Source organism: Protopterus annectens, chromosome 7.part0 (genome assembly GCF_019279795.1).
Source record: "Protopterus annectens isolate FY-2018-M chromosome 7.part0, PAN1.0, whole genome shotgun sequence".
Classification (NCBI taxonomy): Eukaryota; Metazoa; Chordata; order Ceratodontiformes; family Protopteridae; genus Protopterus; species Protopterus annectens.
Window position 1 is genome coordinate 1322938614 of NC_056739.1, and position 14496 is coordinate 1322953109.

The window sequence follows — 14496 nt, forward strand, 5'->3', positions numbered from 1 at the left end:
CAGTTCATCCTACTAACTCAGTTTCATTTCTGGAAGACTTTTTCTAGCAGCCATTACCTTTGCACAAAAGATCCTCAAGCTTAAGGTCTTCATATGTAGAGAATTTCTTTCATAAAAATCAGGGCGTCCCCTTAGGCCTGACCCACATTTACCCCTGAAAGTGATTTCTGACTTGTCAATAAAGTATTTCCTTTTTCTCCCCATTTCCTATGTGAGAGCAGAAACCAGAAGAAAAAGAGGCATTTTCCCCTTGGATGGTAAACTGCGTACTTATGATTTAACCTGAAATGGCTGTATAAATTCATGAAGATGGGCCAGTTACACTTTTCATTTGTCAAGGGAGGGGCTGCCAGTTGCCAACAGCTGCTTTATTTTTTTTTCACCAGATAGCTAATCATGTGTTTGTTAAATGCTGCTCTCAAAACCTGTACAACTAGAGGATTGTGTTCCTCCATTATTTATTTCAAGAATGAATGATGTCACCATTGTAGAAATTTACATTGCAGTCACTTTGTCTTTTGTGCTTGCTTTAGCCAGGCATTGTCTTAACAGTGATTCTAGAAATCAGTCTTCCATTTGTACAGCTACTTCAGGATTCAGCCTTCTGAAATTTAGTCCTTTGTACTCTGTAGTTCATTTTGATTTGGTGGGTTTCATCGCAGCCAAGTAACCATCAAAGAAAGCCCTCATTGTGCTGTACAGCATATATGTTTAGTTGAGCTATAATAGCTGATCTACAGGAAGACCTCCCCCCTCTTGGGTCAACAGCAGTCTTCCTCTAGTCCCCTTCTGAGTGTTGGACCATCCATCTTACCTTGGTCGTTGCGGAAGTATGTACTGGTATATTACTTTTTAACAGTTTAGATAGCTATGGTTGACATGCAAACTCACTCAAGCCCCAAATATTTTTTGTATACTTCATTTTTCACCCATACCGCCTTATGGCGTCTCATCTGGAACATTTTTGGGTCTGGGTTCTTTAAACAAGTGACTTACCAACTAATAATAGGTAGTATTAGAAATGGTAAGGAGTCATTAACAAAATGACACTAAGATTGTTAGTATGTGATGCCCTGCAGTGGAGAAAATGATCTTTATTTCCCATTTATTATTCATATTTTCAAATTTACATTCATATTTTCTAAACTGAGAGACCTACATGTTATTGAAGTATATTGTATGAAACACCAATGTGGGGACAGGATACTTCATTATCAGTGCTGGTTTATATCATAATGTACTGGGAATATGTCTAGCTGTTTGCTAGTAGTTATGAAAATAAGCAATATTTCAATATGTACTTAATACTTTAAAAAACAAGTGGCTTACAAATTGTTGCATGATAGTATGGGAAACCTTAGATGTTATTGAAGAAAGCTGTCTTTGATATTTGTACTGTAAGCTGCATATCTTGAGAAAGATCCAGTATTATTTGTTTTACTAAGTATACAGTTAAATATATAGGTTCATAGGTGTTTGCTAAGCTAATGGCCACAAGGGCCTTTTTAAGCCTAGCCATGCATCCCAAGTCTGACAAGTTCTGATACCCTTGATAAGTGGAAGCAGGGGCTTGGGAGATGAAACATTTACAAATTAGGGCCTAGGAAATGAACCATTTACAGGTTGCCTGTGTTCATTAGAGACATAGGTGCCAAACCAGGGATGAATTTCATGTTTCCCATCCAATTGTCCAAGTTGCAGTTGAATTGGGTTAGGGAGGAGCTGTGCTTCACATGGATGGGGAGCCTGTTCGGGGGGTGGGGGATAATCTCTAGAATATATATATCTGTCTCTCCAGCAGGTTCTGTTTATATCACAGGCTAGGTTTAAGTCTTTAGAGCTGGTACTTCTGGTGCTGTTTGTTTTGTGGATATGCAGGGGGTCCATCAGAGTGATGTCTGACAATGGCTGTATGTCAGGCATAGATCTCCCCTCAAAAGCCTGTAGGAGACAGAATGCATGTACAGAGTCTCGAGGCAGTCTGCATAGGACATTTTACTTGAGCCCTGTATTCTTTTAGTGTGGAACCTCTGGACATTCTAATTGTCGGATATGCCTGGTTAGGTACATACAATATGTTTTTATATTTCTGTAAATATCTCAATAAACATATACTTACAGAGGAATTTCTGGTTATCACGTGAATGCTTATGTCTAGTTAACAAAAATGTTCTAGCCATATGTGTCTAGGTTGCATAGCTTGAAAATTTGTTTGTGAATGTTTACAAAAAATACAACTTTGGGGTTATGTGCATTATACTATATTACAGTATTTATGGAAAAGACAATTAATGCACTTTTATCAAAGTAAAAAAAAATACTTCTTAATGATAACATTCGTATTTTACAGTTTTAATAGTTTTTATTCACAAAATATGTACATCTGTTTATCTTCTGCTTTTTAAGTTTATTTTTCAGAAAATGCTCTAGTATGCAAGATGTGTGTAGGCTACTAGAGGTGTAACATTCCATACCACAGGAGATGAGTGGGATTATGTACTGTGTGTGACATCACACTGTGTCTTGAATGTGGGATCTTGTAAAAATTTGCTGAATTCTGAATGGTTAAAAAGATAAACCGATAAACCATGTCAAGGTTTCATCAAGGAGACCCTGTCTCGCATTGATGTGATAAGAATGTATCTGTTATATTGCTGTTGATGTAGGTGAGTATCTTATAGAGTTCAGTTGTGCAGAGTTTTTATATAACTTTTAATGGTTCTGTTTCAGGTGTGGCAGTGCTCCAATGGATCACATTTCTTTGAATAGATTATCCAGCATGCGTAAAAGATACAGGTAGGTTTTGCTGTTACACCTCCGATGTTTATTTATTTATTTATTTTTTACTGATTATCTGTGGTCTACACCTTGGATAATCGTGTATCAGTATAGAGCGGTTTTCTTACTTAAGGCATATGTATAGACGCTAATCCAAACATCTGACAGGATATTTTGTTCTATACCATCTATTAGATAATGAACATCAGCCTTTTTTCTATCCTTGTCATTGGTCTAGAACTACCCCTTGTACTGCTGGGAGGTGTATTTCAAAAGAAAAAAGCTCTTCATAGCACTTAAAGGTGGTTCTCAGGCTTTGTGCTTGGTTAGGTTGTTTCCACAAAAATGTCACCATAAAGTTTAACCCATACCTTACGTACTTTGTATTCTGATTATATGTGGTCCTTTTGTCCAATGCCTTCAATGTGGATGTGATCTCTTACTGTTATAGAATAAGATCTGTGCTTTCCATAATACTGACTTTGCTTCTTATCTTGGTGTATTGTTGTATATGGGATACATTTTATGTTTTTAGCATTACAAATGGTCTTGGGGAGATGTCTCTTCATCTGCCTGTCCTTTTGTAAAATATTGTATTTATTTTATTTATTTAACATTTGTTTACTGGGAAAGTCCGACTAGGACAGAGCCTGTTTTCAGCTGAGGCCCAAGAAGAAGTGCTGCAGATGCATGTCTTTGGAATGTGGGAGGAAACCAAAGCACCCAGCGGAAACCCATGCGAATGCAGAGAGGACATGAAGTCTCCTCACAGAAGGCACCCCAGCCAAGAATTCAACTGGAGAACCTCTTGCTGTGAGGCAACAACGCTAACCTCTGCACCATTTTACCTCTAAGATATTGGCCACCTGCAAATTATCTGTATATGCTTTCCTTGACTGTCATCTATGTCTTGACAATCATATTTTGATGAAATGCAGTACCTTAAGTGTGGAAACATACCCCCCCCCATACTTTAAAACTGTATTGCTTTGTTTGTCAAAAGAGTTTTCAAGTTAGGTGAGATTATTGGAATTAGACAGACCTGTGCATTGCATGAGAGGCTTGGTTTATTCTTTTTGTTATGATTTTTATTTTATTTTATAGTCAAATATTTACAGTTCTGTGACAGTTTAATTGTAATAACAACTAGTTAATAATTTGTATCAAACAGACGTAATTCAGTCTCATGTACATTTTTCTGATTCTTGTCTTTTCATTCCTTCACATTCTAGTACACCTGAACTCTTTCATCTTTCCTTAGTTCTTTCTGTTTCTCTGAAACACAAATGTACACACTTACAGTTTGTTGTGTATTTTCTTGATGTTTGATCACTGCTGCAGTAACTTTATCTATATAGGTTATATCCTGCATAGAATATAAAAGCCAGACAGCTCTTCCAGAGCTTAAGGACATATTCCATGTGCCCAAACCATTGGCATGATAAGCAGAGCTGCAAAAAATCAGTGGTTTGAGCACCAAGCCCTTTACAGCTTTCCTGATGCTGAAGAGGGCACCTCTTGTGGGCTTTCAAGAATCATTGGTCAGTCAGTGTTTCTCCATTGCTAAGTTGACTCCCTCTCAGGACCATCACTATGCTACTTGTGCACAGTTTGGGGTTCACTCTCAGTCTCAAAATGTCTGTGTTGACTCCCTGTCAGGACCAAGTGTTCCTGGGTTGTAGTATTCAGACTATTCCAGTATGTCTTGGCTCCCTCTCCCAAGGTCCTTTCTTTGACTTCTTATTTCTATTCCCTTCTAGCTCTTCCAGTCCTTCCTGCAAGGGAATTTCTCAGAGCTCTGGGATACATGGCATTATCATAGAGCTGATTGATAACAACATAGGAGCTCTACAAACACTGGACCAGACCCAATTTGGCTTTGTCAAACGAAGTCTTGCCTTCTAAAACTGGTGGACTTCTTCGAGAAAGTCACCAGGGCCATGGATGAGGGTAAAACGGTACTCACCACTTATCTAGACCTACCCAAAGCTTTTGGGATCATAGATAAACTTACTAAGTTAGGCATAAACCCCTGCATCATCAAATGGTTAGCCAACTGGCTCACTGACAGGACCCATGTTGTCCGGATAGGTGAATCCACTTCTGATAATAAGCCTGTTACTAGGAGTGTCCCATAAGGCTTAGTGTTGGGACCATTCCTGTTTGGTATATACTCTGACGTGAAGGCCAATGTTGGGGGCTCTGGCAAACTAAGTCCACCGATGACTGTAAGCTGGGAGCAGTCATTGAATCCTACAAAATCCATAACCATACCTTGCGGTAAATTAGATATCCCAGAAAACTATAGTATTGATAGCACACCCCTAAAAGTAGACCCTCCTTCTGCATGAACATAACCAGGCATTTGCACTAATTGGCGCGATCTCAAAGGTTTCTCACTAAAAAATACAAAACATAAGACACATGTCTTATGCAGTCCGACTAAAGGCCCTATCCCTTTAGCCCGTCTGATATTGTTTATTGACAGGGGACTTATGCCTACCTACAAGGCATTCTCTGATCCACACCTGATGAAAATGTACATATTCACAAGAACAATCATACAAGGGTTACTCGTTCTATGGATCTGAGCCTTAATTGTGGCTCTAACAAACCTTACTGGAGAGACAGAGTCATATCCCAAAGGCTACCTCGTCTATGGAATAAACTTCCCATCTTCGTAAAACAAAGTCCATCCCTCACTTTGTTCAGAAAGAATTTGGATAAGTGGATGTAGAACCAAAAATTCATTCCTGGGGCAATCATACCTCTCAAGTGTACCTCATTACGAGGAACATTCCTCATTTGGGGTCTTAAAAAGTTAATGTTCCTCGAAGTTCCACATTGAAGGGGTCTGTCACACATTTAGTGTTAGCAATTTTTTAACTTGTATCCATGGCAAATTGAACTATATCATATTAATTTAGTAAAAGAACTATTCTGCAAGTAAAAACATCACAGTTTAACCATTCTGTGAGTTTCCTAGTTGAAGTTGTTAGTAAGCTGTCAGTAAGTGTTCAACATTTTGCCCATTTGTTCCACATTATGAGAGGTAGCGTTCCTCATTTAGGAGATAGAAGGTTGAGAGCTATGGAGGTAATGCCCATTTCCCTTACGGACAGAGGCCGTCTGTAAAAGGACTCAGGACTACAACACCCAAAGCACCACTACCCTGATACAACCCCATCCCGTATCTGGGGAATTAAGATATAGTATTATCATTTCCTTGATATTATTGAGTAGGCTTTTAAAGGATTGTGTCATTACCCAAGTAATTGCCTATGAACCTATTTCCATGGTTCCCTTTGCCAAACTCCACATGAGGAATTTTCAGTGATATCTCAAGACTGTTTGGCTCCAGCACTGCCATCCTCTGGAGTATCTGGTTCCTTTCTTGTCTTGTCTAACGCTAGTGGATTCACCTGATTTCCCTAAATTGAGGTCTGTCTTTTTATCTTTTTATAAGCTGTATATGGATGCTTCCAATCAAGGTTGGGGAGCCTCCTCCAGCAGCCTCAAAGTTCAGGGTCTTTGGTCCTATCAACAACTGATAGACCATATTGACATCAAGGAGATGATACCTCTAATTTTGGGTCTCCAGGCCTTCCACTCCCTTTGGGTTCCAGGTCTGTAAGGCTTTTAAAGACAATACCACAGTCACGGGGTGCATCAACAAACAAGGGTGGCACAAAATCTTACCTGGCTTTTCAGGCTTGGGATTTTGCAGTCCACTATCACTTACGTCTTCAGGCAATTTACATTCCTTCAGAGTACAGTCTTGTGACAGACTCTTTAAGCAGGTCCAGGACAAATCCTCATGAGTGGATGCTTCACAGGGAGGTGTTTCTGAACATCGTACATCTGTAGGGTACTTCTCAAATAGATCTTCTTGCCTCTGCTTTCAACAGATAGCTAACCCAGTTCTGTTCAAGAATGCCAGGTCCTTTGGCTTGGAAAGTGGATGCCATGTCTTTTTCTTGGAATGGGGTGTTTTCTGTATGGCTGTTTCTTCCTCTGTTACCAAAGGTCTTGCACAAGATCATGTGGGACAGGCTCAAAATCTTGCTTGTGACTCTCCTTGGCCCATACAGCACTGGTTCCCCCTTCTCTTTCATCTGGCCAGGGGCAGTCAACACAGGTTTCCTCACAGGATGGATATTCTTACAGAAGATGAGGGATCTCTCCTTCACCCTCACTTGCCCACCTTTTACTTGATATTTTAGATGATAGGTGACGAAAAGGAATCAAAACCCTATGTTTTGAGGACTGACTCTGGGCTTTGCAGGAGGTCAGAAAACCTACTACTAGAAAATTCTATGCGACTGAATGGAAGAGATTTTCTGTTTGGTGTCTCAAGCATGTTCTGGACCTTTTTTTCTGTGGGTATTTTATGGTCCTTTCTTCTGTGAATTGCGCAATTCTGGCTTGGTATATTCATCTGTTAAAGCTAATTTGTCCACCATTTCTGCTTGTCTGCCTCTGAATCCATCTCTGGGGCCTAATTTTGAAGTCAAACAATTTCTGAAAGGTGTTCTTCATATTCAGCCTTCAAGAGAGACTATTCCACCTTCTTTGAACCTTAGTGGCATTGAGGAAGGGAAATTTATCTGGCAATGAGAGTTTAATATTTTGGTTTGTTTCATATATCTTGTATCTGCCGTTGACTGCATTTACTCAGTTCCTTATATCCATAAGGTATTATTTATGTAGACAGCTCAGATATTCGCTAGATGGAACAGGACATGTCAGGAACTTTGAGCAGCTTTTTGTTTCCTTTCATACCAGGAAATTGGGTTTGGCAGTATCTAAACACACCATCTACTCCTGGATTTCTAAGACCATTTCTTTTTATTGTTCTTTTCATGGCAAGCAGCTTTCGTCTTCTGTTCATGCTCATTCTGTGATGGCAATTGCCTCTTCTGGTGTTTTTTTTTTTTAAGAGTCTGGATACCATATCCATCTTGGAAGGTGCTACTTGGTCTTCTGGTCACACTTTTCACCAGACTGTGCAAGTTGGATATCTTTTCCAGGGTCAGGGCAGGTTTTGCCAGGGCCATCCTTCATGGGATTTTGGAGGGCTCTTATACTTTCCAGTAGCTATTTTAACTCTCTCAAGAGTGAAGAATACTGCAACAGTGATAATGAAGGCGATAGTTATGCAAGAGCTGACCAAAACAGTAGATATTCTACTAATCACTGTTCTGTCCCACCCTCCTATCCCTTTTTACCCTCTGTTGCCTTCCTCCATACAGAGGGCTCTTTCTTACATCCTTTTCTTCTTGTACTACTACTACTTCCCTTCCTGGATGTACATGCTATTTCTTTCCTGTGGGTTTGCTCTGGTACTTCTGGGATATTTTAGTTCTGAAGATTAGGCATTCGTATGTCACATATGTACCTTATACCTTGCAGGTAGGACGTATGTCTAATGTATGGAGCCCAGAAGGTGTACAAGCTTTGATCAGAAGTAGTTACTTCATTTGCTCTGCAACCTGTGGGTATCGGATCCGACTTCAGATCCGAGCCGGCAGCTTTCCAAGCTACAAGATCCGAGCTCCTAGCTCCTCCCCTACCCATAATCCCCTGCTACCTGCTGTATTACCTCAGATCGTTTTTTGCCGTGGCTGAATAATCTTTTGAAGAGCTCCTGGCTTTGGTGAGATCGTTTACTTGTTAAAGTCCTTTTTTCTCTAGCGTTTTTGTGAAGTTGTAAATGTACGTGTGTGTAGTGCCCCTGGATTTATTTTCGGTGGTTTAGTTAGTTTTTCTCGTAGTTAGTTGTTCCTCTGTGTGACACCCCTCCCCCCCTTAGTGTTTGGGTGTGAGTGTGTGAGTGAGTTTAAAATGGCTGAAGGGCCCAAAGCTGTTTTTTTGAAGTGTACTGAGTGTGGTCATAAGCTTTCACCGGCTGATGGCCACACTCAGTGCGTTTTATGCCTGGGGGGTGGCCCATTTATCTATGGCCTGCCAAATTTGTGCGGCCTTTAACCCCCGGGCGCTTAGGGATAGGAAGAATAAGCTGATCCTGGTGGGAAAGCTGCCCCAGGAATCGGCTTCTTCCTCTCCCGCTCAGGCTCAGGCTGCTTCGGCAGCCCCGATGCCTTCTGCGCCCCTTGCTCAGCCCGAGACTCAACCTCCATCTTTGGGTTCGAGCACGGGTGACGCTGGTGCCTCTTCCTCCAGAGAGAAGAGGCACAAGGATAAGGAAGGGCACAAATCCCATAAAAGGCAGGCTGAGACTCAACCCTCAGCCCCACCATCTAAACTGACTAAGTCTCCCTCGAGGGTCTCCGGATCCTCCCCCTCTCGGCTCAGTTCGCACAGCTTTTCGCCGGAGCCGGAGGAGGAGGACCAGTCTCCGTCGAGGCGGCCCTCCCGGCCCGCCTCGACGACTTCTTCTAGATCGACCAGAAGCCTCACCGAAGCGGACATGGATTGGATGATGCGTCGTTTCATACAGACCCAAATGCAGATGGGGGTGCTCTTGCCTCCCCCCCCCCTCTGGGAGGGAGCGCGGCCCCCATTTTTGCTCCGATCACTCCTTCTCCAACTCGTTTTCGGGTCGTCTCGGAGTCGTCGGATCCAGGCCCTTTCGGAGCTGGGGATTTGTCGGCGCCGATAGCGCTGGTCTCTTCGATGCCGACTATACCCTCGAGCGTGTCGGATCCGAGTTCTCGGGGCCGAGGGCTGAGTGTCAGATCCGGGGGAGTTGGTGTGTCTTCGGCGCCGCTGGGTTCGGAGCGCACCTCTCTCTCGCCGCCGACTGCATCGGCTCCGACCCCGATCCCTACCTCGGAGCCAAGGAGGATGCTTTCGGAGCCTGGCGAGAGTAGTTCTCCTTCGGCTTTTGAGGTAGTGGAGAGGGTACTGTCGAGGTCCTCCAGGTCCCCGGTCCGGGCTTCGGATCCTCCCATACCCCCCCTGCTTGTGGGTCTATCCTCCGTCATCCGACCATCGGGACAGCCTGCTGAAGCCCTCCAGCTAGTTCCCTTGGAGGAACAAAAACCCGTGGACGAGCCCTCTTCGGATAGCCCCACCGAGGAGGTCCCTCGTAAACGTAGGTGTAAAAGGAGGCACCTGGACTCCCCTGAGTCCTTACCACCAACACAGATTTAGATGAAGGGGAAGGTTCCCCAAGGTCACCCCCCGAGGATGTCTCCTTCGGAGACATCATGGAAATGTTGCGTATTAGAGGGGGGTGGTCTGCCCAAAAACCTTCCGTGGATGAATCCGTGTTCCTGGAGCCAATTCCTAGGCGTCCTGATAAAGTCCTTAGCCCCCCTACACATAGGCAGTCTTGGGCCAAGGGATCTCCCGTTGATGCCATGTTGGTGACGGCTGCCACCAAGAAAGAACTCACACAGGAGAGTTCTTCGGTCCACCCGCCAGATAAGGAATCTCGAGCACTGGACCGCATTGGGAAGCAGATGTTTGTTTCAGCGACCTTCTCGATAAGGGCGCTGAACTATATGGCACATACCATCAGGCTACAGCGAGACTTGATTAAGGAATACGCTGCAGCCCCCCCGGAGTCCATGTCGGTCGGAGACAAGAATGTTTTTTCGACTCAGATGGCCACTCTAAAATCCATTTCTAACACGTCCATGCGGCTTCTCTCCCATGCAACGGAGGGAGCCGCTAGGGCCAGCGGAGCCGGGGTCGTCTTGCGACGGAATGCCTGTCTCCGTCTTTGCGACTTCACGAATCCCTTCAAGGCATCCTTCGCGAACGCGCCCTTTGACGGATCTTTGCTTTTCGGCAAGACCGTTCGCGATACGCTGGTCCAAAGTGAAAATAACGGGAAGACGCTGTCTGTCGTCGGAGTCCGCTTTTCGAATCCCCAACGATTCTTTTCTAGGAATCAGAGGGGACAAAAGAAGCTGTGGTTCTGCAAGTCTCAGCAATCCCATCAAGCTTCGGACCCCTCGTCCTCTAGAGGCAGAGGAGGACAAGGTGGACGCCGGCCCAGAGGCAGATTGGGACCGCGTAACTTCGGGTCTAGAGAACCTTTCTCGGACAGACCCACGCAGCAGCCCTGAGGGCTTGCCCGACTGTCCTTCTCTGGAGGCAGTCGGGGGGCGTTTGACAGAGCACCTGTCAAATTGGGAGTCCCTTACGACAGATCGATGGGTGCTCCGTATCGTATCCAGAGGTTATTCCATCCCCTTCATAAACCTTCCCCCCAAGACCAGACGCCTCCCCGATCTGCCACCCAATCAGAGGGAGGCAGTGGCTTCAGAAGTATCGAAGTTGTTAGAAAAAAGAGCCATCCAGCCCGTTCCCCCCAGATCAGTCCGGATTGGGTTATTACTCCAGGTTCTTCTTGGTGCCAAAGAAAACGGGGGACCTAAGACCCATCTTAGACCTTTCCGCTCTGAACCTATTCATTCCCAAGGAAAAATTCCGGATGGTCACCCTCCAATCAATTCTCCTTCTTCTGCGGGAGAATGACTGGATGTGCTCTATAGACCTCAAGGATGCGTACTACCACATTTTGATGGACAGACGATCCAGAAGGTTTCTCTGCTTCCGGCTGGGGGCCAGTCATTATCAGTTCAGGGTTCTTCTGTTCGGCCTCAACTCAGCCCCCAGGGTGTTCACCAAAGTCATGGCAGTGGTTGCAGCCCACCTGAGACTTCAGGGCATTCAGGTCTTTCCGTATCTAGACGACTGGCTCCTTACCGCTGCCAACAGGCATCAACTCTGCCTGGCAAGAGATTACGCTCTGACTCTTGCCCACAACTTAGGCATCTCAGTAAATCTGCAGAAATCCTCTCTGTGTCCCGTTCAGGTCCTGGAATTCATAGGGGCCAGGTTGGATACCCGTATCTCTCGAGCTACCCTAACTTCAGACAGGCTGAGCAGCTTGTCATATCAAGTATTAACCCTTCTTCAGAGTCCTGCCCCACTGGCGGAGTTAGTCCTGAGGGCACTAGGGTCTATGGTGGCAGCGATCGGTCTCTCCCTTCACGCACGCCTGCGAATGAGGATATTGCAGTGGACCCTGCAAGTTCAGTGGTCCCTATCACTCCACCTGTTGAACACTCCGATACCACTGAGCAGAGTTTGCAAGGACTCCCTTCTTTGGTGGCTCCACGCGCGAGAACTCAGAGAAGAGAGGCCCTTTGTGATCCCCCCGCCCCAAGCCACATTGACCACGGACGCTTCTCGCCTCGGGTGGGGGGACATTGTTCAGGCAGATCTGTCCAAGGCACGTGGACGTCCCTAGAGACCGCTTTGCATATCAATGTCCTAGAGATGAGGGCGGTGCTTTTGGCGTTGCAAGCTCTCCATGACCTTCTCCCTCTGGGGACTATTGCAATCCAGACGGACAATATGTCAGTAGTCTGGTACATAAACAAACAGGGAGGAACCAGGTCTTATCCCCTTTGTCGAGAGGCTATGAGAGTTTGGGAATGGGTGCTATCCACCAACCGGTTTCTGGTAGCAAAGCACATTCCAGGTCGGTCCAACATATTAGCGGACAAACTGAGTCGAGTGCTTCTCACTCCATACGAGTGGTCTCTCAATCCATCTGTTGCGAAGCAGATCTTCCGCAAATGGTGTTGGCCTCGCTGTGATCTTTTTGCTTCTCCATTAAACACAAAATGCAGCGAGTTCTTCGCAATACTTCCCCCCAAAGGGGAGAATCCCAGAGACGCTCTAGTTCATGCTTGGCCTCCCGGTCTCCTTTATGCTTATTCCCCCCTCCCGCTTATGATAAAGTTCATACAGAAAGCCTGTCGGTTGGGGAGCAGAGTTATCCTCATAGCCCCATTCTGGCCTCGACAGATCTGGTTCCCTTATCTGTGGTCTCGCAGCCTGGCTCCTCCATGGATTCTGGATCACATTCCAGACCTGATCTCGCATCCTGCGGGTTGCCAAACCCCGAACCTTGTGAACCTCAAGCTTACAGCTTGGTTGATCCAGTTCCAATGATGGCTAGGACTCCCGGTATCTCTTCTCCTTTTAAGGCCATACTGGTCGCGGCTCATAAGCCGTCTACCAGAAAACTTTACAAATGTAAATGGAAACGTTTCTCCATCTGGGCTAAAGACAAAGGCCTGGACCCATTTACAGTTCCTATTCTGACTATTCTGGACTTCCTGTCGCTGTTTTTTTGGCAGGGAGCAAGTGCTTCTATGGTTAAGGTGCAGTTGCAGCCATCTCCCATTTTCATGTAGGTGATGGCTTAGGGTCCTTGGCATCTACAAAATTATGCAGAACTTTCTTGTGGGGCATCTTTCTTTAGAAGCCGCCTGTGAAAACTGTGGTGCCCCATGGGATTTGACCTTAGTCTTACAAGCCCTGGCAAGTCCACCCTTTGAGCCTGCGGCTTCGGTTCCGTTAAAGTTCTTGTCGTGGAAAACGGCCTTCTTAGTAGCTATTACTTCAGCCAAGAGGGTTTCAGAACTTCAAGCTCTGTGTATGAAACCCCCTTACCTTATTTTTCACAAGGATAGAGTGTCCCTCAGGACTAACCCGTCTTTCTTACCTAAGGTGGCTTCAGAGTCAAATATTAATCAATCAATAAATTTACCAGTGTTCTTCCCAAATTTTTAGAGCAAAGGGGAATGCAAGTTGCACAAACTAGATGTACACAGACAACTACGTTTCTACTTGCACAGAACTAAAGATTTTTGCAAGTCGGACCAGTTTGTATCTTTTGCAAAATCAGCTATGGGTAAAGCCATTTCCAAAGTGACCGTAGCAAATTGGATCTGTCAGTGCATAATTCACGGGTACATATCGTCAGGCAAACCAGCTCCTATTGGAATTCACGCTTATTCTACAAGGTCTGTGGCCACCTCAGCAGCCTTTTCATCCAGGGTTCCCTTGGACGACATATGTTCAGCAGCTACTTGGTCCTCTTCTCATACGTTCATTTCTCATTATAAACTAGATATGATTTCGAGAGGCAGGGCTTCTTTTGGCTCCGCGGTGCTTCGGAATATCCTTCTGTAAAGGCCACCCAGGTTTTTCTTGAGTAGCTGGGGACTTTGTCCCACAGGTTGCAGAGCAAATGAAGTAACTACTTCAGATAAAGAAGTTATGTACTCACCATAACATTCCATCTGAGTAGGTACTTCATTTGTCTGCAACCGACCCCCCCCTGCCATCCCCCGAACCTTTTCGGGATTTTCTGGTCACCTGTAAGTTTCTTGTCAGGAGATTAGATATGGTGTATTCCTCTCTCGAGGTTATTAGTTGGGTGATAAGGCAAAAAAAGTCGATCTGAGGTAATACAGCAGGTAGCAGGGGATTATGAGTAGGGGGAGGAGCTAGGAGCTTGGATCTTGTAGCTTGGAAAGCTGCTGGCTCCCACAGGTTGTAGACAAATGAAGTACCTACTCAGATGGAACGTTATGGTGAGTACATAACTTCTTTTTATGCTGGCCAGACATTTGGTTATCCTTGACAGGGTATTCCAAGAGTGAAGAAAACTGTAACAGTAAGAAGTAGGACATCTGCTGTTATGGTAAGATCTTGGACTCCAGAGATAGTACATTGCTGTGTTTGCAGTTTAATGTTGTTGGGTACTCCTTGGAGGAAATGCATTAAATCTTCAGGGGGGTTGGGGGGGGGGGTTGATGTGTTCAGATAAACATTTAAGAAGGTTCAGAGACACTTTGTGGTGGAAACTGTGTGTATGTTTGTGCATATGCTAGTATTGAGACAGAGAAAGAGAGAGTCTGTGTTCTCCCATTACCAAAAGAG

General features: G+C 44.8%; 1 protein-coding gene across 4 annotated transcripts in view; it reads left to right on the plus strand.

Moving 5' to 3' along the window:
* ARNT2 (aryl hydrocarbon receptor nuclear translocator 2) overlaps window positions 1-14496 on the plus strand; it is a 2296360-nt gene that overhangs the window by 967768 nt on the left and 1314096 nt on the right. For all 4 annotated transcript variants that reach the window (XM_044077930.1, XM_044077931.1, XM_044077933.1 and 1 more), the window contains one exon: window positions 2731-2796. In XM_044077930.1, coding sequence (XP_043933865.1) covers window positions 2731-2796 — 66 coding nt within the window. The remainder of the gene's footprint in view (window positions 1-2730; window positions 2797-14496) is intronic.